General features: G+C 52.4%; 1 protein-coding gene across 2 annotated transcripts; it reads right to left on the bottom strand.

Moving 5' to 3' along the window:
- Positions 1-1,063: 1,063 nt before the first annotated feature.
- Positions 1,064-27,210, bottom strand: ITGB2 (integrin subunit beta 2). Of its 2 annotated transcripts, XM_026084825.1 has the most exons (16): positions 26,259-27,210; positions 13,265-13,331; positions 12,624-12,712; positions 11,865-12,048; positions 9,892-10,062; positions 9,349-9,590; positions 8,736-8,891; positions 7,990-8,085; positions 7,719-7,808; positions 7,186-7,326; positions 6,396-6,580; positions 5,273-5,517; positions 4,498-4,717; positions 3,842-4,047; positions 2,946-3,112; positions 1,064-2,311 (listed from the first exon to the last, which is right to left on the bottom strand). In XM_026084825.1, exons 2-16 carry the CDS (start codon positions 13,326-13,328, stop codon positions 2,246-2,248), a joined length of 2,322 nt encoding a protein of 773 aa, XP_025940610.1. In that variant the 5' UTR covers positions 13,329-13,331; positions 26,259-27,210; the 3' UTR covers positions 1,064-2,245. The 2 variants fall into 2 exon arrangements, with proteins under 2 accessions (XP_025940610.1, XP_025940611.1); XM_026084826.1 differs by lacking the exons at positions 13,265-13,331; positions 26,259-27,210 and adding an exon at positions 12,308-12,400 and having other exon boundaries at positions 12,624-12,711.
- Positions 27,211-27,618: the final 408 nt, after the last annotated feature.

Genomic DNA, 27,618 nt, shown 5'->3' with positions numbered 1-27,618 from the left:
GTTTCAATCACAGAAATACAGAAAATAGGTCTGGAAAGGAACATTTGCAGGTGACTAGGGCTTTTCCTTGGCCAGGCAGAGGGTCAGTATTGCCTGTGTCACCCTTGAGCAGTAATGGAGACCCTGCATGCTTTCCCAGACACTCTGTGCCAGGGCTACCAGGGCTGCTAAGGGTGAAACTGTGTATTTCTTGGTGCAGTTTTAGTTCCCTGCCTCTTGCCCTCCCTACCAGGCATGGAGAGCTGATCTTTCCATTCTTGAAGACTCTTAATACATCCTGCTTCAATTCTCTCCTCTCTTGGCCATCAGTCTAGCTCAATCAGCTCAGCTGAGTCATTTCTCAGGAGTTCTCTAATCTGCCTGTCTCTCTCCCCTGAACCATCTCCAGCAACTCCGTATATTGCTCATCTGGTTCTGGCCGTGTCTCATGGTGGTTTGGGGAAGGAGTGGTGGGTATAGCACCATTCAGCATGAGGAGAGATGGTTCGTCATTCAGCAGATGGCTCTGTGACCTCCCTGCCAAAGCATGACAGGGATACTAAACCTTTGCAGAGGTCTGAGGCTGTGCAAGAAAAATCCTCTGAGTGTTATCGAATGCATGGGAGCTACACTGAGTCAGGGACTTCTTGAGCTTAGAATAGTTACAGGCTGGGAGAGTATTGAGGGACGTGTCAGGAGGCTTTCACTCTTCTTACCCTGCCCTAGATGCTCGCTCACAGCCACTGTTAAAGAACAGGAAAATGGCCAAAATTAACCTTTGATCTGACGTGGTACAGCTGCTGTTATGTTTAAGGTAGCTTATGTATAACCTGTCAGCAAGGAAAAGATCTGGCTTGCATCATTTTATGAGTCATTTCTGACTTGCATGGGAGCACCTTTTGGGACATAGCTGGAAAATTTTTGTAAAACAACTTGTTTATCTGGTCAGCGTGTTCTCCAGGTACCGCATCTGTTGGAGATGCTGGCAGCGATGATGGAACTTTTTTGTAGTTTCCCTGATGAGCGCTTCAGCTGCTGCCCTTGCACCTGATTCATAGCAGGACATATGTATTTACTCTATATATTAATTTTTATTAACTTTAATTGTATTCCTAGAGCAAACGGAGGTGTTACATAATACAAATACAGCTACAGGCAAATTATTCCCAAACAAAGTAATAAGGTACAGGTATTTCACAGGAATGACCCCACAACATTAAAAAAAAAATTAACTATTGTGCACTGTTTGAAATAGCACTGAGTTGAAGATGCTCTCTGGTACTGCTGGTTGTTTTGTATGCCTGGCCCTCTGTGTGTCTGATGGGCTTGCACAGAAAGGAGGAGATCTAGTCCTGGGGGAGGAAGAAGCTATGGCCAAGCAATGTGTTTGAAGTTCTTTGTTCCTCTGACTGCTAATGTTTCACAGTTCAACTAGTTGTTTCTTTGCCACCCTGTCATGCAGAGGGCTTGAGGCCTCGTGGAGGTGAGCAAAGCTTGCAGGAACCCAACTATAAACTTGGAGGACCCTGAGGTAGGACTGAGAGCAGAGCAACACTGGGGAGCAGCTGATGATTTGGAAAAAAGATTCAGTGCATGTTCCCTGGCTTCTCTTCATCTCCAGGCACAGGTACTCACTAGCCCTTGTTGCCCATCAGTTCACTGTAACCTCTGGTGCCTTTGCCAGAGCAGATTGCTAGCTTGGGGGACCCTCCACATCAATTTAGCAGTGAGTGGTTTAGAAAGAGCTGCAACATAACACAGCAGAGAGCAACACAGTAGGGAAAGATTGGACACAAAGTAGCCTTGGAGCAGAACTAGTTAGAACAGAAGGGAAATGGCATTTTTGAAATCCCAGCTCCAAATCAAAGCTGGAAGCACTCTGTACATTAAGCTGATTTGGGGGCTTGGTGTGAGAAGGTCCTGTCACAAAGCAAAATTAGCATCACGACTTGAGACAGATGGTGACTGACACAGGAGCCGTTGCCTCTGCCCGCTGTCAAAATCCTACTCTGTAGAGCCATCCACAGCAAAGCTTGTGCTGTTCCCTTCTCCCAGCTCCACTAATAAAACCAGTATAAACTGTGCAAGGAGACAGGCACAGAGTGATCCCTTAGCCAAAGCCTGACTTTTGCTTGTGACCTCTTGGAAGAAGGGAACAAACCAACAGGATAAAGAATAAGAGGTGGAAGCCTTAGTTTGAAATTTCCATAGCTTGGCATTTCCTTATTTAAGGGTGGATCCTAGCGCTGTCCGGTGCTGCCCCATTTCATTCTCCATCGAATCTGGGATTCACGACTGTGGTGGTGGCACTTTTGAACAGAGGGTTATCAGCCTGGTGAGAAGGAGAAAGGGAGAGATAAGAGGCACGCGTTGTGGTGCTGTATTGGATTTCTGCATGCACAGCCTTGGTCCATTTGGCTGTCCAAGCAAGCGTTACAGAGGTGGCTGCCCCCCACCCTCCTTCAAATGGCACAGACAGTGTTGGCAGAAGAGCCCACAGGCTGCTCTAGCTCCCTGCAAGATCTAAGCAGCCCCCAAAGCCCGGGTGGCAGCAAAGGCTCAGGTTAGCAAAGCTCTGCATGTTGTCAGGCAGTGGCTGCCTACAGAGAGGATATCCCCTTTGGTTCTGACCTCCCAGCTCCTCCTTTCAGCCCAGCTCTGCCATCATGCATTCCCGGTGTGGTGCCTTCCCTGCCCACAGGGATTTCTCTGGTTTCTCTAGCAGATTTCTCTATTCTCTCCAGCTGCACTGCTATGGCAGGGCACTGAGATGAGCTCACCAGGGCCCACCCATGTCACATGTCCTCACATCAGTGACATGTCATGCCCTTGTTGGTGGGGTGCTGGGCTGCACCTAACTGGACCCAGCTCAAGTGAAGGCAGGGAGAGCAGGGGAGCAACTCTACAAGTGGGGAGAGAGTCTTTGTTGTGAATTCTACCCCATCGCCAGAAAAGAGGTCTCTTACATCGTTCCACTTGGCCTTGGACTTTTCCTTCTCGAACCTGCGGTACTCCCGGCGGTCAAACAGCTCCGTCAAGAGCCGCCAGATGAGCAGGAGCACCAGACCGATGAGGGCCACGCCGGCGATGGTGCCGCCCACAATCAGGGCAATGTTGGGAGGCTCCGGGCACTCTGCAGAACAAACACAGCAGCGTCTCACTGCAGCCTCCTGCAAGGTCAGCTCCACTCCCTGCAGCGCCGCTGCTCACATCTCTGGGCCGCATGAAGGACACAGGTAGGTGCTGACTGCACTCAGCAGCACATAACCAGGCCTGGGCTCTCAGATCTTTGCAGTCAGCAGCAGCAGAAAGAGGATATGGTCTGGGAGTGCAAAGCTGTAGGAGAGAGAGCAGCAAGTCCTGGGCACAGTTGTGGCTTTGCAGCCCTTTGGTCCCTCAGCTGAGTCCAGATTTAGCTCTTTAGTTCGAAGAATCAACGTGTTGCCTTTAGTGCTTTAAGGAATTGGCATAAGCTTGTAGCTTGAGAAGATGCAGCAGCCTGTGAGCAGAGGGAACTGCATTGGTAGGGAGGAAAGGAGGAGGCCTGAGAACCTGGCTTGGGGGGTAGGAATGAATCGGGCCTCTGCGCTGCTCTGGCAGTCATCCATCTAGTGGGTTTCCTGACTGCTTGCATGTGCAGGGCTGTGTTTGGATGGGTGGAGGGAGACAAGAAAAAGGTGATGCATGCAAGAAAGAGGAACATGTGCTGGCTTCTCAGTTTTGTTTGTGGCGAATACACCCCTTGATGTGCCTGTAACACGCTCTCAAGGGCAGATCATGCCTTTGGGAAGCTGGCCCTGGCAAGGGCAGGCTCCTCTGTTTACCTGCCTGCAGAAGGGGATGAAGAGCAGGATTTGACTACCTTTTGTAGGATCAACATTCACAGTGTATATCTCCTCCCCATCCTCCTGGAACATGCGGAAGGTGATCCAGCAGTTCTGGGAGTCCTTCTCTCTGCACTGCCTGCTTCCTGCTTGCGGCTTTTCAGAAATATTGATATTTTGGCAGGCTGTAGAGCAGTTCTTTTCAAATGGCCCACTGAAGAAGGCCTTGCACTCCACACAGGAACTGGAAAACATGCACAGGCATGGCTTGTCTCTGAAGTGACAGGAGCCCCAGGAGCAGTCACTGCATGAGTGCCCAGTTGCACTGCTCAGGCCTCCCATGAGGGGAGGCATGACAGCTAGCAGGATGGCCAGGTGGCCCTAACAGGAAGCCACCTAAAGGGGAAAACATGGATCCAGGCCCTCCCTGAGGAGGGCTGGGGGACTTGAGGTGTTGTGCGGGCTGAGAGCGGTGCAGCCAGCTTCTCTTTCCCTGTACAACCATTCAGCTGGCCATCAACAGCACCAAGCTTATCAATATAAAACCAGCCATCTCCTTAAGAGGGGAAGACGTACAGCAGTAATGTCAGCCAAGATGCTGACTTGCCTGCCCCAGCCCAGGGCAGGGAGGAATGTGCAGGATCCCGTGTCCTCGCAGACCCCCACCCTTGCTGGCTCCGTGCGCATCACTCACACATATCTGCCACATGGCGATGGGCAGCCGGGGCACTCTTGGCACAAGGGGGGCTGGTAGCCCCCCCTGCATTGGCATTGGTTGCAGTGGCATTTCCCACGGTTGCTGCACTCGTTCCCATGAATGTTCAAACAGCCRTCTGTCGACTTCTTGCACTGGCATGCACTACCCTGATATTCAGATGTGCATTTGCACTCACCGCAGTCACAACGCCCTCGGTCTGTGGGGAAAGTGGAAACTTTTAGAGCTGGTTTCTAGCTCTTTGCCAAACCTCACAGCTGGGGCACACCTGGAGCTATAACCATTCACCTGGCTGAAGACCAGCGTCCTGCCTGGAAGTCGTGGCTGGCTGGACTCCTGCCAGTCTCAGCAACTTAAGGCCTCATCTGTTCCCCCACAAGAGAAATTCACTGCAGTATGGCATGGTCTCCTGTGCTGCTCTGCAGGACTCGGAGGATCCGATCCATAGGAGAACCAGGAGACCTCTCAAACAAGATCCTGCAGGTGCCTATAGAGAACCAGTTTGCAGGGAGCTGCTCTGCCAAATCTTGTGCCCTTCCCCACCCCCATCTTTCTGCATTTGGCAAAGAACACTGCTTGGTCCATCAAAATCATACACAGGGACAGAGACAGAGGCACAGGTGTCCTTCAGAGGTGTCTTCTCTGGTGCACTGAGGATGGGGGAGAGAAAAAAGCTAGGAGCTGGTCAGGCTTTGCCAGCTCATACCACATCCTTGCTTGGAATGAGCTACTGTCTTGGGCCTAGGGCTCTCACCTGGGCCACCACACAGGGAGTTGTTGTAAAACTCGCAGTTCGTGTTGTCACATTCACAGAAGGTGCCGTAGATCTGCCTGCCAGGCACGTCACTGGTGTGGCAGATGCACTGCCCACACACACAGTCCCCCAGCCCTGAGCAGATGACAGAGGTGTTGTCCTTTCGGCAGCTGCCTTCCAGCTCTTTGCTGGTCTTGCCTTTGGTTTCACACTCACAGTTCTTCCCAATGTAGCCTGAATTGCAGCTGCCGTAAAAGGAGAATAGGGAGTCTGGGTCAGCGGCTGCAAGACATGCCAGTGCCAGGAGTAAACCTGCTGTGCCAGGTTCTCCAGTCGCCAGCCTGGCCAGTAATGCTGTGAGCCCTGGATTTGTAAGCATGCCTTTATACCCCGCCCAGGTACGTACACACAGGGCTAAGCTTAGGATCTTGGCTGAAGCAGAGCAAATCTGGGACAGCCTCACTGAGAACAAGTGAGTCACCAGGCATCTGCGCTAGCATGTGGTTGTGCTAACTGTGTTCGAGCAGAGTGCTTAACCAGTAGGAAACCTCAGAAACRTTGCTGTCTAGGCTGGTTATTTTTACAGTGCTAAATGCTTGCCCGGAAATTATTATTATATTTATAATTTCCAAACACTTGCCAGGAGATCTGAGTGTTTCCTGAGGAAACCCAGTCTTTTCCTCTCTCAGTCTGTGAGGGGCCATGAAGTGATAATTATCTTTGTTTAAGGACCTGCATGAACTGCAGCCCAGAAATGAGTTTTTTATGGAGATTTCTACAGAAAGCTGCTGCTGCTTGATGGATGGATGCCCTTAGGAAAGCAGCAAAGACTCCACCAAGGGTGATAGCTCATAATGTTCCTTGTCACCAGGAGATTAAGCTGCTACTCTAAACAAGAAAATTGGTTCAAAACTTCAAAACTTCAAAACTGAGCCATGACTGACTGTCTAATGTAAACACCTCTGCTGGGCCTTCACCAAGCCTCATGTTCTCCAGGCACAAATGTGCTTGGAGACACCAAGCACAGCCCACAGCTGCCCTTGGCTTGGCGCATCTACCCTCTCCCAGTGCTTCCCCAACTCTGGCAGCATTTGAAATAGCATTGTCAGGACACAGAGTTTACCTGCAAATCCCACAGATGATACTGCCTTTCCCACTGCAGTCTTTTGGGTCAGGCTGTTCACTGCAGTCGCAGTTACAGTTACTGTCCAGGTAAACAGTAAGCGTGTCTGTGAAGCCCAGTGGTCGGATGGTGAAGGACTGGCTTTTGATGCACTCCTTTGCTGTAACCTTAACTTTGAAGATGACCTAGAAGATGCAGAGTGAAAAAGGAAAGGGAAGCACCAAAGGTCAGCAGGTAGTTTCAGTAATCAGAGGGATGCTATCAACACACATGTCCAGCGCACACCAGAATAATGTATGATCTCACTGTCCCATGGCTCTGGGCRAACCACCTCCCAAAACATCTCACTTTGAAGGACTGGCAGTGGCATTTTACAGGAGCACAGGTTGTGGAGGGCCACCCCCTTTGCATTTGACCCCAGCAGCTCCTCACAGGCAGGAAATTCCCCCCAGGAAGTGTGGGCAGTCCCAGTTTGGGCATGTGCCACTGGCTGCTTTGGCCAGCTCAGTCAGACTGCCCTGAGTCACAGGGCTACCCTCCTACCCCAGGAGGTCTGCTCCATAGGTCTGCTCCTGGTGCCCTTTCAGGCCTTGTTTTTGGCCAGCACTACAGCAAAATGTCTAAAGATGAGTAGATTTGGAAATACTGAAATGCAGCATTTTGGGCACTCTTGGCCTTAAATTCACATGAATAAAAAGTCTGGAGCAACAAATCGGGTTTCTTCCATTAAAAAGAGAAGATGCCAGCAGTGCTATGGGCTCTGCAGCATTCCCAGTACTAGGGAACATACCTCATCGTTTATCTTAACGTTGTCACACTGTCCTCTTGGTTCATCCAAGACTGTCTTGTCTTTATTGCATATGGAGTCATATTTGATATCTAGGACATCTGACAGAGTGGAGTGGTCCAGGATGATTCGCGAGGACAGGTTCTGTGAGAAAACAGTGGAGAAAATGCTGTCAGCCCAAGAAGAGACTAAACGAAGGGAATGTGGTTTAGTGCAATTCATCCTGCCACACAGGGGTTGCAGGTCAGTGTTTCCCTGTGGGAGAAGCTCTGCTGTCCCTCTGGCTCTAGGGACAGGTGGCAGGGAGCACCCYGAGCTGCAGTCTCAGCTGCCTCCTCATGGTTTGGGAAGGCAGACAACGAGACTGGAGATGCTGAAACTTCTTGCTTGCTGTGGGCAGAGGAACTGAGCGTGTCCTGTTCTCAAAGCCCCAGGCTCACCCGCTCTGTTCTGTGATGATGAGGATACATGATTGGAGCTTTTCACAGCTCCAGTCCCTGTTGGACAGGCAAAATGTGTCTTTATCTAGCACTTACATTGTAGGCCACCTGGATGAGTTCGATGACATTGCTGGAGTCTTCGTTCAGCTCCCCCACTGCTGACTTCGGGATCATTTCACTGAGCTTCTGCCAAAAGACAGCAAACACATGAATCATCTCCCCTAATGCTTTACAGTGGAGCACAGAGCAGACAGTGCAACTCACGCTTGGCCCAGTGCAAGGACCTCGTGGTGGGAAGACACACACAGCCATTTTTGTCCTCCTGGGGGAGGATGTGAGGCACCTGGACCATTCAAAATCTACTTACTTTATAAACATTCACCATTTTACTGGTGACAGCAAAAATGGGCTGAATGTTATTTTCAGCGAGTTTTTGAACCAGCTGGCCAACAGATGGGTAGTCCTGTGTGAGGAAAAGGATGACAGCTTTCAGTTCAGACTCTTTCACCAGCAGAACAGAGAATATTTTTGCTTATGTGGCCCCTCTGTGGTCCCAGTATGGTCAGTAGTCTGTTACAGTGAGACTGCCTGGAGGTTGTCTCAAGCCCAGCTCTTTTTAGATTCGCTATACTGAGAGGAACCTTGTGGTCTCAACAGCAGGCTTTTATGTGACATTTCTGTCTATGGGAATGACGCTGGGGTAAAACACAGGGGAGCTGTCTCTTGAATGCAGATGTCTCTGGTTTGCTTGTATTACCCAGGAGGTCAGTTCAAGGCTTTTGCTGACGGGGTCACTATAAGGAAGACCAGATAGAGGGTCCCAAGCCATGATTCATCGCCTGATGCCCAGCAGTAACACAGAGGCATCAGCAGGGGAACCCCACACTGTGAGWTGATGCACCTCCACTCCCAGGCCACACTGCATCCATGGCCCTGTGGCCAGTTGCCAGGACCTCTGCAAGGGCTGGTGACTCCTGTTGCAGATGTGRCAGGCAGGGCCAGTGCCCAGGGCTGGGATGGGATGAGCTGCCAACACAAAGAAAGGGTGCGGAGCCACCAAGCAGCCCCTGCGGAAATGGCACTTTGGGCTTGCATCTYGACCAGGGTACTTACAAACTCATTGCTCTTTTTGTACATGTTATCCTCCAAATGGCACTTGCCATCGTTGGGGGTGAGGATGGCCCCAAGTTTGCCATCACCAGCGAAGTGGAAGCCATCATCAGTAGCATACACCAGCAAGCGGGTCACGTTGCGCCAGCCGATCAAGTCCTGAAAGCAGCATGGACAGCACTCAAACCTGTCCCTGAACAGGGGCCGGGGGGTGACAGGGCCAGCCAGCCATGGCACAGCCTCAAGCTTCATCCCGACGCGAATGCACAGCCTTTTCCAAAGCACAGTAAATCCTCACATCAGCCACATGYGCAGCTGAAGGCAGACAGCCCAGAGGAGGCAGGTTACAGATTAGAGACAGARGCTCTGGGGTTCAGAGACTTTCTCTGTATCCCCCTATTATAACCTGCTCTAGTACTGAATTGGGGTTTTTACATGGATTACAGGCCTGAAAATTTAATGGGCCTCCGGAGTCTGCCTGGAGAGAGACAGAGCCAACTTCTGACGGACAGGCCTTGAAACACAGTTAAGCATCCCTTGTGTCCRCCGAGCAGTTATCCTGGCAGTGAAAAGGATACAGGGCAGCCCTGGCCACAGCACCAAGGAAGGGACTCACCCCACACACTGCTGCCTGCATCATTGCATCCAGCCCCCCCTCTGGGGCATCCAGGTTCCCAGAGATAAACTGCTTCCCCACTTCACTCTCGAACTTTTCGGCATCGTCGGTCAGCGAGAGGATGTGCTTGAAGGCAAAGGGAGGCTGGCAGTTCTTGTCTTTGTTCGGGCAGGGGTTCTGCAGCTTCTCCGGGTGCGTGTTCACAAAGGGCAGCACTGTCTTATCCACAAAGGAGCCGAATCCTAGGGTGTTTGGGACCAGCAGTGTTAGGGGGAGAGGTGGGCAGAGACTGGGTGTGTGTCCCTGCAGGGCAGGGCAGTGCGGACCACCTCTTGGCTCCGATGCAGAGAGATGGGTATTTGTCCATGCACAGTTCCTTAATGGCCCATCCCTTGCCCTGGTGGACTCTCCAGCCTGGCGGAGGACAGGTTATGCTGCCCACTGCCTGTGTCCCGCTCTGCCCCTGTCCTCCCCTCTGGTCTTGTGGCTCTTCCTGATTCAAGAAGAGGCCGTGCCAGGGCCTCATGCTARGGAAACACTCACCTATGCGGCGAGAGGGGGTGGTGGTTTCCAGCGCTCTGAGCAGTTCCCCTCCCAGCTTCTTCACCTTCTCCAGGTCATCCAGCATGGAGTAGGAGAGGTCCATGAGGTAGTAGAGATCAATGGGGTAACCCATGGCACGACGAAACCTCACCTCGAATGTAGCAGGCTGGCCTGCGGGACAGAGACACCGCAGCCCCAACACCAGGGTCAGACACTCTGCTGTGTCTCACATCTCGCCCCATCTCACACCCCTCCTTGGAGCCTCCTGTCTTTAGGAGGAAATCAGGATGAAGCATGGCCTGTGGCGTGCTGCCGTGTCCCYGCACAGATGGGAGGGCAGCCTTGCTGCTGGGGGAGCCCACTCTCTCATCTACCCTCTCTCAGGAAGGTTTTCTCATCTCCCCTGCATTTCGCCTTCTGGGGGATGTCTGGCTTTTTGACTCCCCTGCCTGCTGATCTCCTCTGTCAAACAGCTTTCCTCTACTGTACTGTTTGTTCTCTTTTCTCCCTCCTGTTCCTATCAGCCTTCTCTGTGACTCTTATCTCCCTCTTCCTCCCCCTGCAAATTCCCACTGTCATCATCAGAGGCCATTTCTCTCCTGTCTGCAGAGTAGGTCCATCAGCAGACCAAAGGCTGCTGTGCTTGGGTTAAGGGGTAGCRTGAACACAGGGTTCCCCCACTGTCCATCTGTGCTCCCTGTGCCCCCAGGCTAGCTSCCAGCTGCTTATTCCTCAGGGCACTGGGTTCAGGTGCCCAAAGAACAAGTCCAGACAAAGTGCCTGTGGCTTCTGTGCTGCAACCCATCAGCTGCAAGCTTTCAGCCCAGCCAGGTTTGCTCTCCTGCTCACCCAGCTCATGTATCCCTCCTCTGTGCTGCCTCCACTCCTGCCTGGCTCCGTGTCACCCACCAGCGCCTGTCATTCAGCCTCCCTGGGGACCTGGCTTACCTTGGCTGCCCCATCTCTAGTCCTTTCTTCCCCCCGTCCAAGTGCTCTCTATTTCAGGGCTTCACCCAGTTGCTCCCTTGACTCGCCTAGCAAACTCTGGTCTGCCATCTCTCCCCAGCTCCAGTTTGCCAGCACGTGGCCCCAGCCAGACCAACCCCCTSTCCTACAAATCCTGTCTCTTCTTTCTCAATTCAGCCAACTTCYTAGCTCAGCAGTTCTGTCTCTCTGGTGCTACAGTTGCTGCCTGTAACCCAGACTCCGTTTGCCCTCTTGGCTTCTGCTCTCAGGACCCTGCCCATTTCTTCTGAAAGAAACTTGCCTTCCTTCCGCCACAGCCCTCTCCTCCTGCCACTGCAGTAGCAGAGCTGTCTTGCCTAGGGTCCCTGATTCCCTGCTGGGGTCTGCAGGGAGCTCTTCCCTCCTGGTGGCCTTGCACTTGCTCCCACCACACAGGAGAGCCATGTTGGAGCCTGTAGAAGACCACAACTTGCCTCTCTGCTTGTGCCCCCTTRTCTCCAACTGTACTGTGTCTATGGCCTGCCAGGAGTGTCCCCCCACTTCTGCTTTAGACCTCTGCAATCCTGTCTCTCTTGCACTCTTCTCAGACTACCTCCTAGATGAAGCTAAGAGCAGGTTTTTCCATCCTTGTCCTCCCTGAGTTGTCACTTGTCTTCACATCCTCACCCATGCCTTTCTTCTGGGGCACTTGMCTTCCCTGAGCTCTCATGTCTCTCTCCTCTCTTGCATCCTCCTCCCCCTCTATACTTTGTGTCAGGCGATCTTCCCCATCCACACAAATTCAGTCACTGTCTCGAGGTGGACAACTCCTCAGTCTGTTCCCGCACTTATCTTTTCTCAACCTGGGAGTGGTCACGAAGTTCCCCTGCACTGACGAACTCYTGACATCAGACACTTCAGTTCTGGGCGAGTAACATATGCAACATCTATGGGCCAGCTCTGGTTGCTACCCAGCAAAGACTGAGGGATGAGCTGAAAGATCATTATGGATGCCTGGCAAACCATACCTATCCTTAATTTCAGGTGCACCTCTTGGGGAGTCAGCTGTATCTTGTCGCTTAAGGCACTGGCTTTTGTCTTTCTAAATTCACTGACTGGAAACTCAATGTCGCCACGTGGGCATCCCTTCTGCTCCAGCTGCTGTATGGTGTCACAGCGGGTAGAGTCTGGTTCTCCGGCTTTGGTGAAATTCTGTGTGTTGCAAAATCAACAGGAAAAATCAGAGGAGTGGGAGGAAAACAGACATGTTACGAGATGATCCAGCTCCCAAACTAGGTCTGCTACAGCTCTGAGTTATTGACGGAGAAAGCAAGGTTGAAGAGGGCCTGCCTGTCAGATCCCTCTTGGCCCCATCTACCAGGTAGGGCGTGAAACACCATTTTGCTTTTACAGAGCAGGTGAGCATGCAATAGTGTCTGGCAGAGGATAGACGGTTGCTCCTGCTGCCTACCAAATGGTCATGGATGCTGGCAGCAGCATGGGCACAGGGGCCACAATCTCCCTCCTTTGCAGCTTGCTGAGCCTTGGGTCACTCCCTCTGGACCTAAGGCAAGATGGGAGAGATGGGAAAGACTGGCTCACCACCACCGGCAGGGCTCTGCCCCCAGAGCTCCTCTGCCCCAGGGTGAGACAGTGGAGCACAAGCTGGGATGCTGTCCCCTCCCTCCACCACAGGGCATGACCCCGTTGGTGGAGCGGGCAGAGTAGCTACCCCGCTGGCAACTGCCCACTGGAGGCTGATGGCATCAGAGGACACGCAGACCTACCGGCTTCTTGCACCAGGCACAGCCGGGGCCAGACTGGATGCAGTCCTTGCATGTCCCCACCTTGATCTTGGGGCACTCCATGGCAAAAGCTGAAATGGAGAGAAAACAAAGATGTCTTGCTTGGGCACCCCTAGAGAGACCTGGTCTACAGTGGTGGCAGCCACAGGGTGCTCTGACACCCGACATGAGGCACCCATGTTGTCCTGCTGGCCTGAGCTCACTCTGCCTATAACCCCCCAAGCCCTTGCAGCAGGCAGTGTCACAGCCCTCGCCAGCATTGCTGTCCCTTGGCATCTGAGGGGCAAAATGCCACCTTCCAGCCTAGCAATGCAGCCACTGGCACCACGCTGCGGGCTGTGCGCATCCCACCGGCCACCCCAGAGCGTGAGGGGCCAGCGAGCTGGAAGCAGGGCTGCTTGCCTCCTGGATGTGCCCTGGGAGCAGCTGGGCTGGCTCGAGTTAACTCCTACCCCTTGGGAGCTGCCACACGTAGGATGCTGGAAAGGGTAGGGCTGACCCTGCGCGGCATTCAGTATCACGTTCACACTGTTGTTTTTGGGTTTCTCCCCCTCTGCCACTGTTTTCCTGCCCACAAAATGTGCCGGGAGGGAAGGTGGCAAGGAAGGCCAGGTAGGACTCACCTGTGGTCAACAGCAGCAGCACCCAGGTCACCACCAGCAGCTGGAGGTAGCAGTCACGGGGCATTTTCTGCAAGACAAAAAGCATCCCTGTGACAGCCCAGCACATGGGAACTACCCCACATGGGAAGGGAGCCCTTGAAACCGTATAGAAAATGGCTGAAAAGGAATGGGCTCCCTTCCCCATGGTGATACTCGTGCCAGATGGATGTACCCTTCCTGGGCTTGCAAAAACCCAGCCATCCCACCGCGGGGAAGATGCCCGAGGCTATGACACTGCCACAGCCCAGAGCTGAGCCCGAGTGACTCAGCCCACCAGGACCAGCGCAGCGACTGCCCAGCACTGCAGCTTGTGCAAAGAGCTTGTGCTTGCTCACAGCCAGACTTTGCAAAGTGCCTGACGGAGCAGGAAGCCCAAAAGCCCCACCAAAGCACTTTGGAGAGCCTAGTCCATGCTGCTGGGCATGCAAAAGAGCTCCCATATCCTGGTCGTCTCTCCTGTCCCCCCTGCTATTCCTGCAGGTCTCCATGCCATCTGAATGACCTTGCCCAGGCAACACTTCTATAAAAGATATAAGACTTGTATAAAAGACAAAAGATCCTGTTTGTATTCTTTAGTTACTTGTCCGAGGTCTCTCTCATTTGCTGGTGACCATAAAGTCCCTGAATGGGTGATGCCTGGAAGCCAGGGCAGCGTACTGGGGAAATACCACTCCTCCCTCCTCTGCTACTGGGCAGAGAGGGGGTTCGTGGCTGAACGGGTGCGTGGGCTGACTCAGGATGGCAGCGCTCATGCGCTGACGAAAATAAGTTGATCTGCAGTTAAATATAGCTTTGGGACTAAATGTGGAAGTCAGTAAAGCAAGAACATACACTGTGTCTGTACACATTTAGTTAAACGGCTGCATAACTTGATGTACTGTTCATCCAGACTTTTTATACATACACACATGCACACACATACATAAATTTATTTAATGAATATTTAATAGTTTTACTAATTATCATTTAATAAACAATATAATTATTTACTAAATAATATATTTATATATTATATATATAATGTTGGAAAATGTCCAATGACACATTTAGGTTTTACCAGATGAGAGTTTTGTTAGCTTCTGCATCGAGCTATATTTGAATGGAAATTGGAATCAAAATGAACAACAGGAGCATTTCTATTAGTTACCTAGCAATGTATGCTAGGTAAATGGAGAAAAGTATATGAGTATACACCCCCACCCCACTTTCACACTACCACCTGGTTTAACTTTAAATGAGCTGAACTTCAAAAAAGCCAAAATGATAGAAACGCTCTTTCTTCCCCTACAGAAAGTCTTGCTGCTCTGAAGGATGGGTGACACATTTCAGTGCCATCTGGATTCAGCCCTGCGATTTCAGCTGGTGCATTGCCTTTGCACACATGATGGCTTCCACAGTAAGCAGAAATTGCTTGGGTATTATTTTTACATGGAATGTGAGTGGTTGCAATAGATTATAGTAAATTTAGGCCCTAACTTAACTCATAGATATTTCTGTCTTAGCTGCTGTCATTTTAAAAGGGAAACATGTTTCAGAGTTGATACGGGYGACTCCAGCGCCCCTGTGTCTCGCTCTGACCGCGCACGTCCCCGTCCGTGTGCCCTCTCCTTCAGCGGAGGCACCTGACAGAGCGGCAGGGGCAGCCGGCGGCGCGTGGGGTTTTCTCCGCGCTCCCACGCTTGGCTACACCAGGAGTGCCCCGCTCCCTTTGGGCACCTGCTGCTGGCGTTGCACCAGGGCTGAGCTGCCCGAGGACCAGAAGGGACCCTTGGGCATGGGCACCGACGCTGGCGTTTCCCCCAGTGGGAGCGGGGCTGCCGCCACGTCTTTGCGGTCATACCCCACGCAGCCGTTCTTCCTGCCGGCAACCTCCGCGTCGCCCTGCGGTGGCGGCAACATCCCGTGCAGAGGTCCTGCTCGGCGCTTGCCGTGCCACGTGGGCTGCACCGCAAGGTCTGACGCAGGGCGGCCAAACTGGGTGGCATTTCCCTGCCTGAAAGAGGAACTCCCCTCCCCTGGCCGCCCTTCTGCGGGTGCTGCGAGCACTCCCCCTCCGCGCGGCTGTTGGCGGGAGAAGGGCCGTGGGGGTCCCGGGGAGGAATATCAGGGACCAGCTGGCCGTGGCCTGGGTCCAGGCAGCTCCGAAGGAGGCCTGTTCCTGCCGAGGGAATGGGGGCAGAGCTGGTGGGGAAGCGTCAAGCTTTTCTTGCTGAAGGAAATGATACAGTTTCGAATCCAGATTGAGAAACTTTGCATGAATACTTTCTTTCTTGCCTTGTGGTTTTGCCAAGGTCAGATTTCACCAGATTTGCCCCCCTCCCTCCAGCTCTCCTCCCCTAAAAAGGGGTACCCCACCCCAAAAAAAACAAACAAACATGGGAGGAAGCATGAAGGGAGCATGGGTTACCAGCAAACAGAAAAAAAGCCATCCAGAAAGTTTCCTTGTTCTTACTGGGGCATAGGAGCCTCCATGTGTCTCCGAGCCTGGTCCTCTCCTGTCAGAGAGGTTCAGTGGCCTTTCCTGTGTAATACTTGCCACATCGCCCTGGCAAAAGTTACAGGGGGTGATTGCAGGCAGACATACCCACAGGGGCTGCGACCACCAGCCACGGCCTTCTCCATGGCCTGCCAAGGGCTTGCTGCAGCTGGCACGAACCAGGAGGACAGGCACGTCTATAAGTTCGTACAGTGCTGCTGTGGCACGTATGCTATACAGCATGGGTCAATTGTGTCCTAGGAATGCCTGTCTCCTCTTGTCGCCTCGGGAAGGCCAACAGAGGGAAGAGGAGAGGCCCTCTCCCGATGGCATTGCGTAGGGTTCAGCTTGCCAGTGTGGCTAGTAACAGGCTGGCTCTTGCACAAGAGCACAGGGCAAGGAGGAAGGATGGGGTGTTGGCGTCAGACCTGTATCATGCTTTGCCCTTGGGGGGGGGGGGGGGGGGAAGGACGTGGGTGTGGGGTTTTGACCCAGGGGGCTGTGGAGGCAATTGCAGAGGTCCTACAAGTGTGCAGGGAAGGACTCCCAGCTCGTCCCCCAGTGCCCCTCCAGACCCCTCAACCACTTGCTATCCTAAAGCCACCACTCATTCTGTTACGCTAGTGTTTTAAAGCATGATAGAGATCTTGTTCTTCACAAACATTTTCCTAGTGCAAGTTGTCCTAGATGCTCACACTGTTCACTTCTTGCCCTAGGAGACACGTCTCCTGAGCCCAGAAACTTATGCTATCCATACAGGTGGATAAACTGTTTTCAAGGATCACCAAAAACGCTGGTTGCAAAGTAAGCAGAATGCAGCATCCCAGACCATGTCAGAGGACATGGTGGAGGTCTGTTGCTCCTATTTGTAACTTGCTGAGGCAGGAGCAAGTTGGATTTTAATACTACATTGGTTGGGCTCTAGGGCTAATATGAGGCCACATCTTTCCTAATATGGCCACCTTAGCCTGCACAAGGAACAGTGTTTTTATGATGGTGTTGATGAAATCATGTTCATTAACACTGTTGTGTCTTGTAAGGGCTTCCTCCCAGCACAGCCAAGGAGCAGAGTCATGTCCCAGCAGAGCTGTGTCCATTCTTATGGCATGGACTCACACAKGGAAGTAAGAAAAGAGGAATTTGTTAAAAAAGGAATAAAAAAGCATAAAGGAACAATGAGCACTGCCCTTTTTAGAAGTATTAGACACAGCATGAGAAAAACAGGTCATAGATTTTGAAATAGCTCTTATGTTGCCCTGAGCCACAAATAAACACTCCCTGGCTCCCTGCAAACTTTGACTGCCTTGCCCTGTGACTCTGCCAAATAGAGGGCTGAGCTTAACAGCTACCTAACTTAACAGCTCTGAATAAAAAGGAAACGAGAAAACGAGAAACCTTTGAAAGGCATTAAGGCCAAACCAGTATATATGGCTGCTTAGATCTGTTTCTGAGGCATAATGATTTTTTTTAGCTCATCAGCCACTGTAAGATACCCGACACATTAATAATATTGCAGGTAAAGAATGACACTAGTCAACTGTAGAGCATCTTCCTTGAAAAGGGTCTGTTTTTCTCCTGAGGGTAGAAAGAAGAACGGTTGCACTCTGAGCTAGAAGAGTCTAGCAAAAAGATTTGCAGAGAGGGAGGGTGATAGAGAGGTGTCATTTTCTCTCACAAAGTGAGAGTAAAGCCAAGCCCAGCTGTGTTATGGGTCTTGCAGATGTGACAGGACCCTTCCGCCCCATTAGCAAACCTGCCTCCTCTAGCACCGGCTGGCTTCCATCGTTGCTTATGGCAGCGTTGGTCTGGATGTAAAGATTTGCAGCCATAGGAAGCCCACCCTGTCCCCCGGCAGTGCCAGGGGACACAGCCCAGCTGCCACCACCTTYGCAGACACAGCCCAGAACCTCATGCTGCCCTACCTGGCTGCGGCCAGCCTCTCATGGCTAAACAGAGCCCCTCTTTCAGAGACACCTTCTGGGGACCCAGCTCTTCACATAATCCATCACATCCTTTGGTAAGTTTTTAAGGGCATTGTCTATCTTCACGGTTGAAAAGTCTCACCATCCTCTAGTCTCATGGCTCCAGCTCTGGCCAAGACATCCAGATCACTGAAAAAACCCAGAGATCAAAACTCTTTTGCCTCTGTAGATCCTTACAGGTCACAATCTAATCACCGCCTCATCAACTCCTTCTTAAGCTGAAATGTTGAACAGCCTCAGTCTCCCACTGTAATGTTTTCCAGTAACTACTGTAACTCTTTTCCAGTGTGTCAACAACCTCCCTGAAGTACGTACAGCAGGGCTGGATGGTTAGAAGACCATACTAAGCTGGCAATGGACTCAGTCTTGTGAAAAATAAGTCTCATGAAGCAAACATGCACTGCAGTCAGCACAATCCTGCCGGCATCCATGCTGCCCTGCTTCTGCATGGGGCTCCCCATGGGGTGATAGGGCCAAGGGTAGAAAGGGCCTGGCCCCATGGGCTCCTGCCTGGGCCACGCGAGCAGCGAGTCTTTGGTTCTCCTCTGAGTTATTGATTTCCCAAAACGGGAAACATGTGGCCTGTTCCTAATAGAGGAAATTGTGTTTAGCTATTTTTAAACATCATGGTAAGGTATGAGCTTAGCCTGTGTTACAGCATGGTCTTCCTCATTCAGTGGATGTGATTGGCACTTGGGGTTGTTAGCTGGCTGGACGTTTGTGTCACCTCCAAATTCTGCCAGCACTGTGTGAGCTTATAGAAAATGGGTAAAAGCTCTTAAAACAGGGTGGAAAGCAGGTGCCTGCTGGACCCCCTCTCTGAAGGGTACACAGCCCTGAGCACTGACTTTGATCACTCATTTTTTAAGGCCAGCTGTTTGCGATAGGGGGTGAGTATGGGCAGCACTGTGGATGCAGCCTGGGCTCCCTGAATACTCCTCTTTGGCATGGTTACCCTCACCAGCCAGACTTGAAAGATCTTCCAGCAGCAACGTCACATTTCTTGGCGAGACCTGCTTTCTAGTACAACTATATTTATTATTCTGTTTACTGTATTTATGGTTTTCATTTGTTATTGAGTGTTCCTTGTATCTGCTTTGCCATGAATTTCTCCTGGACTAATTTCAGGGTCACTGGCTGGGAGTTTTTTCAGGGCAATCAGTTTTCCTCTTGACATACTAGCACAGCACCAACGTTGCCCAATCCTCTAGTTCTTTCTTAGCTTTCCAAAATGTGTGAAATACAGCAGTGGCTCAGAGACACCCCACCCAGGATTTTTAAGAATATTGAGTGCAAGTGATGTGGTTCTGCTAATTTAGAAAAGCACTTGCTGATTAACACCTGTAGTTCTCCCACCAGAGAAAGCTTCCCAGCCCTGCAGTAAGCTGCAGCTGCTTCTTTCAAGGTAAGACAAATGTTTATTTCTTTGCCCTTTCCTGTGGTATTAATGACAAATTTATACTCCCTACCTTTGTGAATACTACTAGTAGAGATCTTTTCTGGTACAAATGCACTGAGATGCAATGGAAAAAGGCATTTTCCACAATTTGGCAGTCAACAGTTAATTAGAAGTACCCTGGGCCTGGGGATGCAGAGAGCGTTGTGACACTGTATGGCTGCAAAACCCCACAAGCAACAGGAGAAGGGACTCAGGACCAGGAAAATGGTTTCTCTCCGAGTAGGAGCTACCAGTGCTGAGAGGAGGGAAGAGCAAAGCTTCCCGCAGAGTCTCTCCCTCCCTTGTTTCCTGTAACGGTCATGTGATTGACACCTTAAATGTGCCTAAGTAGGCTCCATCACTTCCATAAACTGTTGCCCAGAGTTGCCTGCTGCTGCTGAGCTGGTTCTTTTCTTTGTTTCTGCAGGTTAAATACTGTATTAAAAGGTGAAGTAAAGGCCTGTACATGTTCCCCTACTGTTTTTTTCCTGTGTGTAAAGCTGACCTAGCTCTGGGAGAGCAGAACTGCTGCAAGCTGAAGGTATCTATCCTCTGAGGAGGATGTAGGTGGATGCCTGGGGGAGGGAGATAATGCTGGCAGCTGCTCTATAAAGATGTGGGAAGTTTGATGACCTCCCATCAGGCGAAAGGATTCAGCTACGTGAGCTCAGGACTGCAGCCCTCAGGGTCTGGGTGCTCTGCAGAGGTAGATAATACGAAGAACGTTTTTCCTTTTACACCTACTGTATAAGTTATCTCCTGCCAGGATTCACAGTGGTCGTATCTCTCTCCTGCTTCTTACTGAGACACGTAATGCTAGCTTCCTCACTCAGATGGAGGACCAAGTCTGTAGCTGTGCACAAATATGTGTCTGGCTCAACTTGCATAAGCCTGGAGCTTCTTCTATAGTCAARGATTAAAAAAAAATCTGCTCGCTCAAATTGTGGGGACCTACCCATGGTCTGGATGAACTCTTCCAGTCCCATGTGCCCAAGATTTGTAAATACTTAATTCCTGCTGCAGTGCCAAAGCATAGGGCAGTGGTGAGGTGGACTGAGACTCTGTGAGCACCTCATGCTTGGCTCTTGATGTACCATGCTGGAGACTATAGGTTCATCGTTATAGGTTCATATCATTAAAGAGAACAAATACTCAGTTACAACTGGACTAAAAAACCTCCCAAACCCCAGAAGTCAAATGGGAACCTTGACACATGCTCAGCTCTGGCTGCAATTGAGTTCTCTACCATAGGGTTTGTTTGGGGGTTGGATTTGGATGCCTTTGCAATCCTAAAAGGGGTTTCTTTTCCCCACACAGGAATGTAAGCACATCCCGATACTAGGGGAGAACAACGGAAGAAAGCTTACCGCTTTTTTTTTTCTGTTGTAGAGGGAAATTATTCACTGTTATGTTGGTAGATGCGTGTATATGTGATGCAGGGTGACTTTCAAAGGGAACAAATTGGGCTTCTGCTTTTGTCTACCTCCTTACAGTGCTCAGAGGAGGGTAAAACAGGTTTTCTGTTCGATTACCTGCGTTAGCAGTTCAGGCCTGGCCCCAGCAGAGTTTACTCCAACCCCCTTTCGCAAACTCTCCTTTGCTCTGTCCTGCACTTGTACTGCGCTGGCCAGCCGTGTCTCCTCAGCTGCTACAAGCAGCTTTTCCCTAATTCCTTGGCAGCCTCTCACAGTGCGTGTCCTCACACAGTGCTGGAGCTAGGAGGGCGTCTGGCCGCGACTGACAAAGCTGCAAGGCGTTTGCCGACCAGTGGAGCCTGCCCGGGGCCCGCGGTGAGTGGGGAAGGYGCCTGGGCGCCAGGTGTGGGGGCGCAGGGCTGCGCCCTGCTGTTCCCTGCTCACAGTGCCCCTGCTTGCTCTCCGCTCTGTTCCTTTCCACGGAAACACTCTTCCCCCGGATGTGGTCTGCCCGTGTTGTTGGGTTTTTTTTAATGTAAAATAAGACAAGCCTTCTTTCTAGCAGGAGGTGTTGGAGGGCAAGCGGGCTAGTTCAGCCCTCAAAGCAAGGAGACTGCAAATAGTCCACCTTCCTGCCCTGGTGCAAAGGAGCAGGACTGCAGAGCTTTAGGCCTGCCTTCGCATCAAAACCCCTCTGTGATTAACCACTTCTACCTGGGCGCTTTTCGAAAAGCAGTCCTAGCCCCGTCCAACACGGTCATCACACATTTGGCTCGCACAAGCCAACTGTGAAGTGTCCCAGACACAGTACCACCTGGGCTGGCTATAAGTTTATCAGCAGCTCCTAGAAAAACCTTGACTCTGTAGAGATGGGTGACACCGAAACACCACATTTTTGTCGCGCTGCTGCTTCTCCCAGCTTCCTCCTGAACAGGAGTTGGGCAGCGCAGACCAGCTGTGGGGTTCGCGCAAGCCCCCTGCCAGCACCACCAGCTCCCAGGGCAGGTCAGCAAGCGTGGCCTCAGCTGGGAAGGTGCTCAGCAGTGCTCACCATAGCCTGCAGGTGACCCGGAGCCATGTGCCAGAGTGGGGATGTGGATGCTGAGCCAGAGAGCAGCCCTGCTGAGTGGCAGGGGGTGGATGAAGGGGCCTCCATGTGCCTGGAGAGGTGCAGGGGAAACCAGGTCTGAAAACAAGGAGGGGAAGCAGCAGATCGCTCAGGGGACCTTGCAGTGCTGGTGTAGATGATCACAAGTCACTTTGGCAGAGAACAAAGGTTGGAAAGTGCTGCAGTCTCCATGGCCATTGACGGCAAGAGGGTGACAAGCAGCATGAGACCAGGGAGAAACTAGATGATGGAGCAGAGGTGCACAAAACCAGCCAAATGGGTGCTATGGGGGCAAAGCTGGGTGTTAGAGGCTAGGGGGAGAAGAAGCATCCTTAAAACACCTGCACCTGAACCATCACGTATCAAGAAGTCATGGAAAACTGTAGCCTGAAGTGGTAGCCTGAACTGTATGCGCAATCGTTTCCATGTCCCCTGAGATCAGCCACCTCCGAGATGCAGCTGCCTCCACAGATGGAAAGGGGAGTTCCAAGGCACAGTTCCCCCGCCAGGGCTACGAGGTGGCAGTGGGGGGAAAAGGCTGAACCCCAGGCCCGGGGTCCTACATATAAACTGTTGACTGCTGGGCTGCAAGCTCCTTGCCATGCCGGTGCCTTGGGTGGCTCCAGCCACCCTGTGTGACGGACACCCAGGACTGGGGCACCACTTCACAGAGAGCCCTTTGGAGAAGCCACCAGAGAGCCGAAGGGTATATTACATTTACGGAGCTCCTCCTGCTTGCCCTGTTTTTTAAGTGTGGCATGGCTTGGTCATGGAAAGATGCTCCTAAAGGGTTTGCAAGCCAGAACATCCAAAGGCGACCTTGGAGGAAGTGCACAAGGAAAGGCTGGGTGCTGCTGTCTCGCGGGCTGGCGGAGGCTGCAGGTAGGGACCAAACCTTGTACATCCCGGTGTTTGCAGGGGCACTGGGCTCAGCGGAGGCGCAAAGTATCTCACAGCGCGCTGGGGTGTCTCTGAGCCCCTGCAGATGCAATAGGTCAGGGCAGGTTTCTTTCCAGCGGTGCTGCACAGCACGGCGAAATGAGTCAGGATTTATAAATAGGGCTGAAGGGGAAACGTTGAGACTCACAGCAATCTCACTGCTGTAAATAATAGACAAGCATTCAAAAACAGAGCTGGGTCTTGCAGTCTTTTAGCCACAAGTCTCCTTTGCTGCATTGCTAAATATCAATGTTTTCTTGCAAAGTGGAAGGCTGCAATCTCACGCCTAGTATTTGAGGAAGCCTCTTTGAGTGTTTGTGTCACCCTCTTATAATGGCGAGGTGCTGCTAGCTGCAACGCCGATGCCCTGATGCTCCTGGGATGCTTCCTCAGTGCTCTTATGTTTCCATACGTGCCTGGCACTGTGCCACCCTGCAGCCATCCTGCTGCAACGGAGACGTTGGGCATCACGAGCAGCAACTGTGCTGCTTCGCTCTCGTTCTGAGTGGCCCCGGCTTCTGTGTGCTGGATATAACGAAGCTGCGTGGCGCATAGTGGGGAAGGGAAAGTGGGTGCTGCTTCGCCTGCTGCCATTTCTTCTTTTGCTTAGTTGTGCAATTCTGATAAATCCCATGAAGGCAGAYGGCCATACATAGGGTTTCCCTCTGCCTGAGGCACCGATATGCCAGTCCTTACAGAATATCATACGATATGTATGTGTATATATGGATTTTTATATATTTTATAGACTTTTGTATGCATACATATATATAATATATATAAAAAATATGTGTTTGTACATCCCTATGCAGGGCCTCACAGGGTCTGCCTGGATCACTGATCCCAGTCTCCCGCTGTCACTGGTGCTTATGTCCTGTGGCACTTGTCAGAGATTAACCAGGGATGTATTTACCTAAATCTGCCTTGCTGAGTCCTGTTCTCTTCTTATAGGTACAAAAGGTCGCAATGTGGACAAGTGTCCTGAAGTCACAGAGGTCCTCCGAGCTGCATCTGCCACTTCCTACACTCACACCGCAACCTCTGGTCCAGGCGCAGGTTAGAAAAGCAGGGCGATGGCTGCTCAGGATCCCTCGCCAAACTGCCGGCAGCGAAAGGCTGCTTGCTCTCAAGACGTGTTTGTGGGGGGAGCGTTTTCCTTCCAGCAGCCGCAGGGCGTTTAGGGGAACGGACCGTGGGATGAATGCTCTCCGGTGCACTTTGCAAGCCTCCTGGCACGTGCCATCCCGCAGCTCTCGGAAGCTCCAGCCTTGGTGGAGTCCTGGGTCTTTCTGGACATTTGGGAGCAGTGGTGCCCGTTTCTTGCGTCTCCAGCTGCTTTTTGAATGACGTGAGCCTTGCAGCCTCCTCCTGGCAGGCACCACCTGCCCCTTTCGGCGAAGGCACCATAAAGCAGTGCCAAGCTGGGCTGCTTGTCCCTAACCCCATGTACATGTGTGATGGAGCCTCCTGCCTGAACACCAGCCCTGACCGCTGTGCTGCAAGTGTCATGAGAGCTAGACATCCAGTCCCCGGCACTAGCCCTGAGCCACCTTCGCTGCAGCGCAATCCTAGCCCAGGGGGTCACATGGGAATCGCTGGCTACGGGTCTCAGTGTTGTGTTGTGCAGGAGTGACAGGAGGTGTCACCACTGTCCCCTCCAGCCTTTTGGATAGTGAATTGAGTTGTTTCTCTGAGAAAATAAGTCATTTTGTACCATACTCTTGCGCACCCTGAAATCATTTGCGTTAGAAATAGCAATGGGATGGAGGGACAGGCAAAGTGCAAAACCGCTGAGCAAAGCAGGATGTGACAACCATGGCAGAGCTATACGTTTATAGCTTTCGCACACTTTTCAGAAGTCATATGTGCCTGTATGAGCTGCAGGGCGAGATACCTCTGTGAAAATTCACACGTTTGCTTTTCGTCTGCCTGAGAGGCTAGGAGTTGGGTCTGTGGCATTTTCAAATGCATCAAAACCAGCGGTCAGTGTGGTCTTAAACAGCCTGATGCTAAAATTAAGAATGGCTGTTTTTCCGGCCTTTCCGTTACACTTGGGCTATACTTCATGTACCCTAAATTTCTTCTTTGCTGTGTTAGAGAGCAAACTTTTGCCTACGTAAAGGAGACTTTGCAAAGCACTTGCTCTCGCACAGGGTTAGGTTGCCTGCAGCGGCCTGTCGTCTTCCCAGCCTCTGGCAGGTGACAGCCTGCCTGCTGCAGGGCACGAGGGTCTCCAGGAGAGGAGGCCTTGCCCCTTCCTGCTCTGGATTTTCAGTCAGTATCAGCACATAATTTGGTGTCAAGTGAAGGCGGAGTAGAGCAAGGGTCTCGTCCCCTCCTCTAGATCTTCTTCCAGGGCTCACGTAGGCAAAGGTGCCCTAATTTAGCAAGTGCCGATGCAGCGTAGATCTGGCGGCAGGCACGGGTCCCAGCGGCACTGCCACCGACCCCTTCTTACAGCAAAGCCAGATTCGTTCCCAGGTACGAGATGTGACGGAGGAAGGATCTGCGCTCTCGGAGGTTTGGGGCTGGGTTCTGCCCCCACCAAGCCCAGGGGCTTCTGCTCTGCCCTGTGCCCACGCGGCGTGTAGGACCTTGGGGAAGGTCCCCACGTGCACGCTTGTGCACACTGACGCATCCGCGTGTTGGAGGCGATGCCGAGGCTGAACTTCTCGGCAGCCGGACCCCCGCGGCGCTCATGCCGTGCCGCCGCGTGCCGGTTCAAGGGTTAGTTCCTCGTTCCCGTATGAGCTGTTACATCCTGCAGTTGCTTTGTGGGTATCTGCGTGCTAGCGTCAGAGTCAGCCCAGGAGGGAGAAACGCTGCGTGTTTGTTCTCCGAAATGCAGGACCCCACCAAGACACTGAGACGGCAACGATTGCCTGCAAACACCCTAAAAGGAGATTTCCCAAGTTTGGGGCGAAATCTCCTTTCATCCCGGCCAGGGGCAGAAATGGGTCTGCTCTAAAGCCAGATCAGCCCTCACAGGCTGGTCCGTCGCCAGTTCCTACGTGGGCGGCTGACGCCAGCCTGCCGCTTCCGTGCCCGCTGGTGCTCCTGTCTACCCCTCGGCCCCAGCCCTTTCCTTCGGCCGCGCTCGTGGCAGAGCTGTGCCCGCCTCATGGGCCGTGCGCCCCACGCTGCTCTATGAGTCTCCTCGGCAGCCATTTCCACCTGTGCTGAGGGATGCAATGGTGGGGGCACCTCAGGTCGGCGCAACAGYGAGTTGTACCCTCTCTATTCTGGTTTCCAGGCCTACGGGAGGGTGATGAAGATGCTCTGTTGGGTTGGACACCCCCCGCTCCAGTAATAATCTGCAGTTCCAGGCTTACTTCTACCTCCAAAAGCAAAAAAATTACAGACCAGTCAAGCCTGTCTTTGCAAAAGCTATGCTAGATCAACCACCACTTTGAAAGACCAAGAAATGAGCAATGTAGCAATGCGCTGAACTCTGATAAACATCTAAGGACGCAAGCATCCACCTCTCAAGAGATTAGGTCAAGCAGTAGAAAAGAAATTCATTGGAAACACCACAAGGATGCCAAATTCCTTGCCCCCCAGCTGCCTCCTGCCGAAAAGAAGGAATATAAAATTCACCTCACATCCAGTTGTCTCCTGGGCTCCTGTGTTTCAGGCTGCAGTAAAAGTTGGTCTCGGCTAGCTCTCGAGTTCCTCCTGCTCGGCTGGAAAAAGCGGTCAGTCATCGGGAGCTCTGCAATGTGCTCTACTTTTTTCTTCCTATTTCTGTTTTGCAGTCGGCTGGTGTTAGAAAGGAGGAAGTCAGAGTGGTGGCTGTGGGCGGGTCAAAAAAAAAAAGAAAAAACCCCACCAGCCCAACTAACTCTAGCCAAAGCCATCGCTCTGCCCTCCAGTGCTGTCTGTTGGGTGATTTCAGCAGCAGATACCGCGAGGCTTCAACCCACTCTGGAGTATTTGGTCTCATCCTCCCCTGCTAGGGCCATCGGGGCTGGGGCTGGGGGGGGGTGTGCGAACCCACTGCGCAGCGACCGCAGAGCATCCTGCCCTGTGGGGCTAGGTGTTAACCTCGTCCCGGACCGCACGCGGCACCAGGGAGAGTCCTCTTTGCTGCAGCCATCTCCCCTCGCAGACGGGTGCCACACAGGGGCAGTGGGCGCAGCTGTGCCGGTCACCGACTGGCGTAGCGTGAGCTCTCTGCGTGGCGTCACCTCCGCCCGACTAGGAAAGGGCCGGAAGAACTCATGGCCCATTCCTGCACCGGGTCCTGTGTGCACTGACACCGGAGGAGACGCTGAGCCCAGACTGCCCACGGGAAGCGTCAAGTGCCTCATATGTGCAATGCTGTTGGGAGCAGAGGAGCTGTCGGGGGATATATCCTGCTGCTTCCCAACGGCTCTGGGGGCATCCTGGTGGGCTTGCAAGTGTGCTGCTGCTGGCCTCTCCGAAACTCAGCCAAAGGGGAGGCACTGAGCGACTGAGCTTGTCTTGGAGGGGTTGGCCAGCGTTTGGGCCGGAGTGGAAACAGGGTCTGACGGGCTTGCCGCAGCCCGTGTTGCAACGTCTTGAGCCGGGATGGGCRTCCCCGGGCTCCCTGCACACCAGGGTGACCACGAAGCCCTGCTGAGCGGGAGCTGGTGGTTCGTGCCCCATAGGCTGCAGTTCCCAGTCGGTGGGAGATGGTGATGGTGAGGAGCCCACAGGCACTGTCAGCTGTGGCTGCGCCGAGCGAGATGTCGCTGTGTCTGCAAACATCGCCTGGGGCTTTCACGTGAGTGCTTCGAGAGGCTGTCCTTAGAGAGCATAAACTGAATCCTAAAACTCAATCAAACTGAGCCCTGTTAAGCCAGAACCTCACAGTCCTCCGCTTGGCCCGGCCACTGAGGATGAGCAGCCAGGCAAAAGCCAGCGGGATGCTGGGCAGATTTGCTTTCCTTGCTTCATTCCTCCTCTGTGGCCCTTTTCGGTCCCGAGTCCRGTT

Source organism: Apteryx rowi, unplaced genomic scaffold, assembly GCF_003343035.1.
Source record: "Apteryx rowi isolate R43461 unplaced genomic scaffold, aptRow1 scaffold_650, whole genome shotgun sequence".
Lineage (NCBI taxonomy): Eukaryota > Metazoa > Chordata > Aves > Apterygiformes > Apterygidae > Apteryx > Apteryx rowi.
This window is presented reverse-complemented; position numbering and strand designations above follow the sequence as displayed.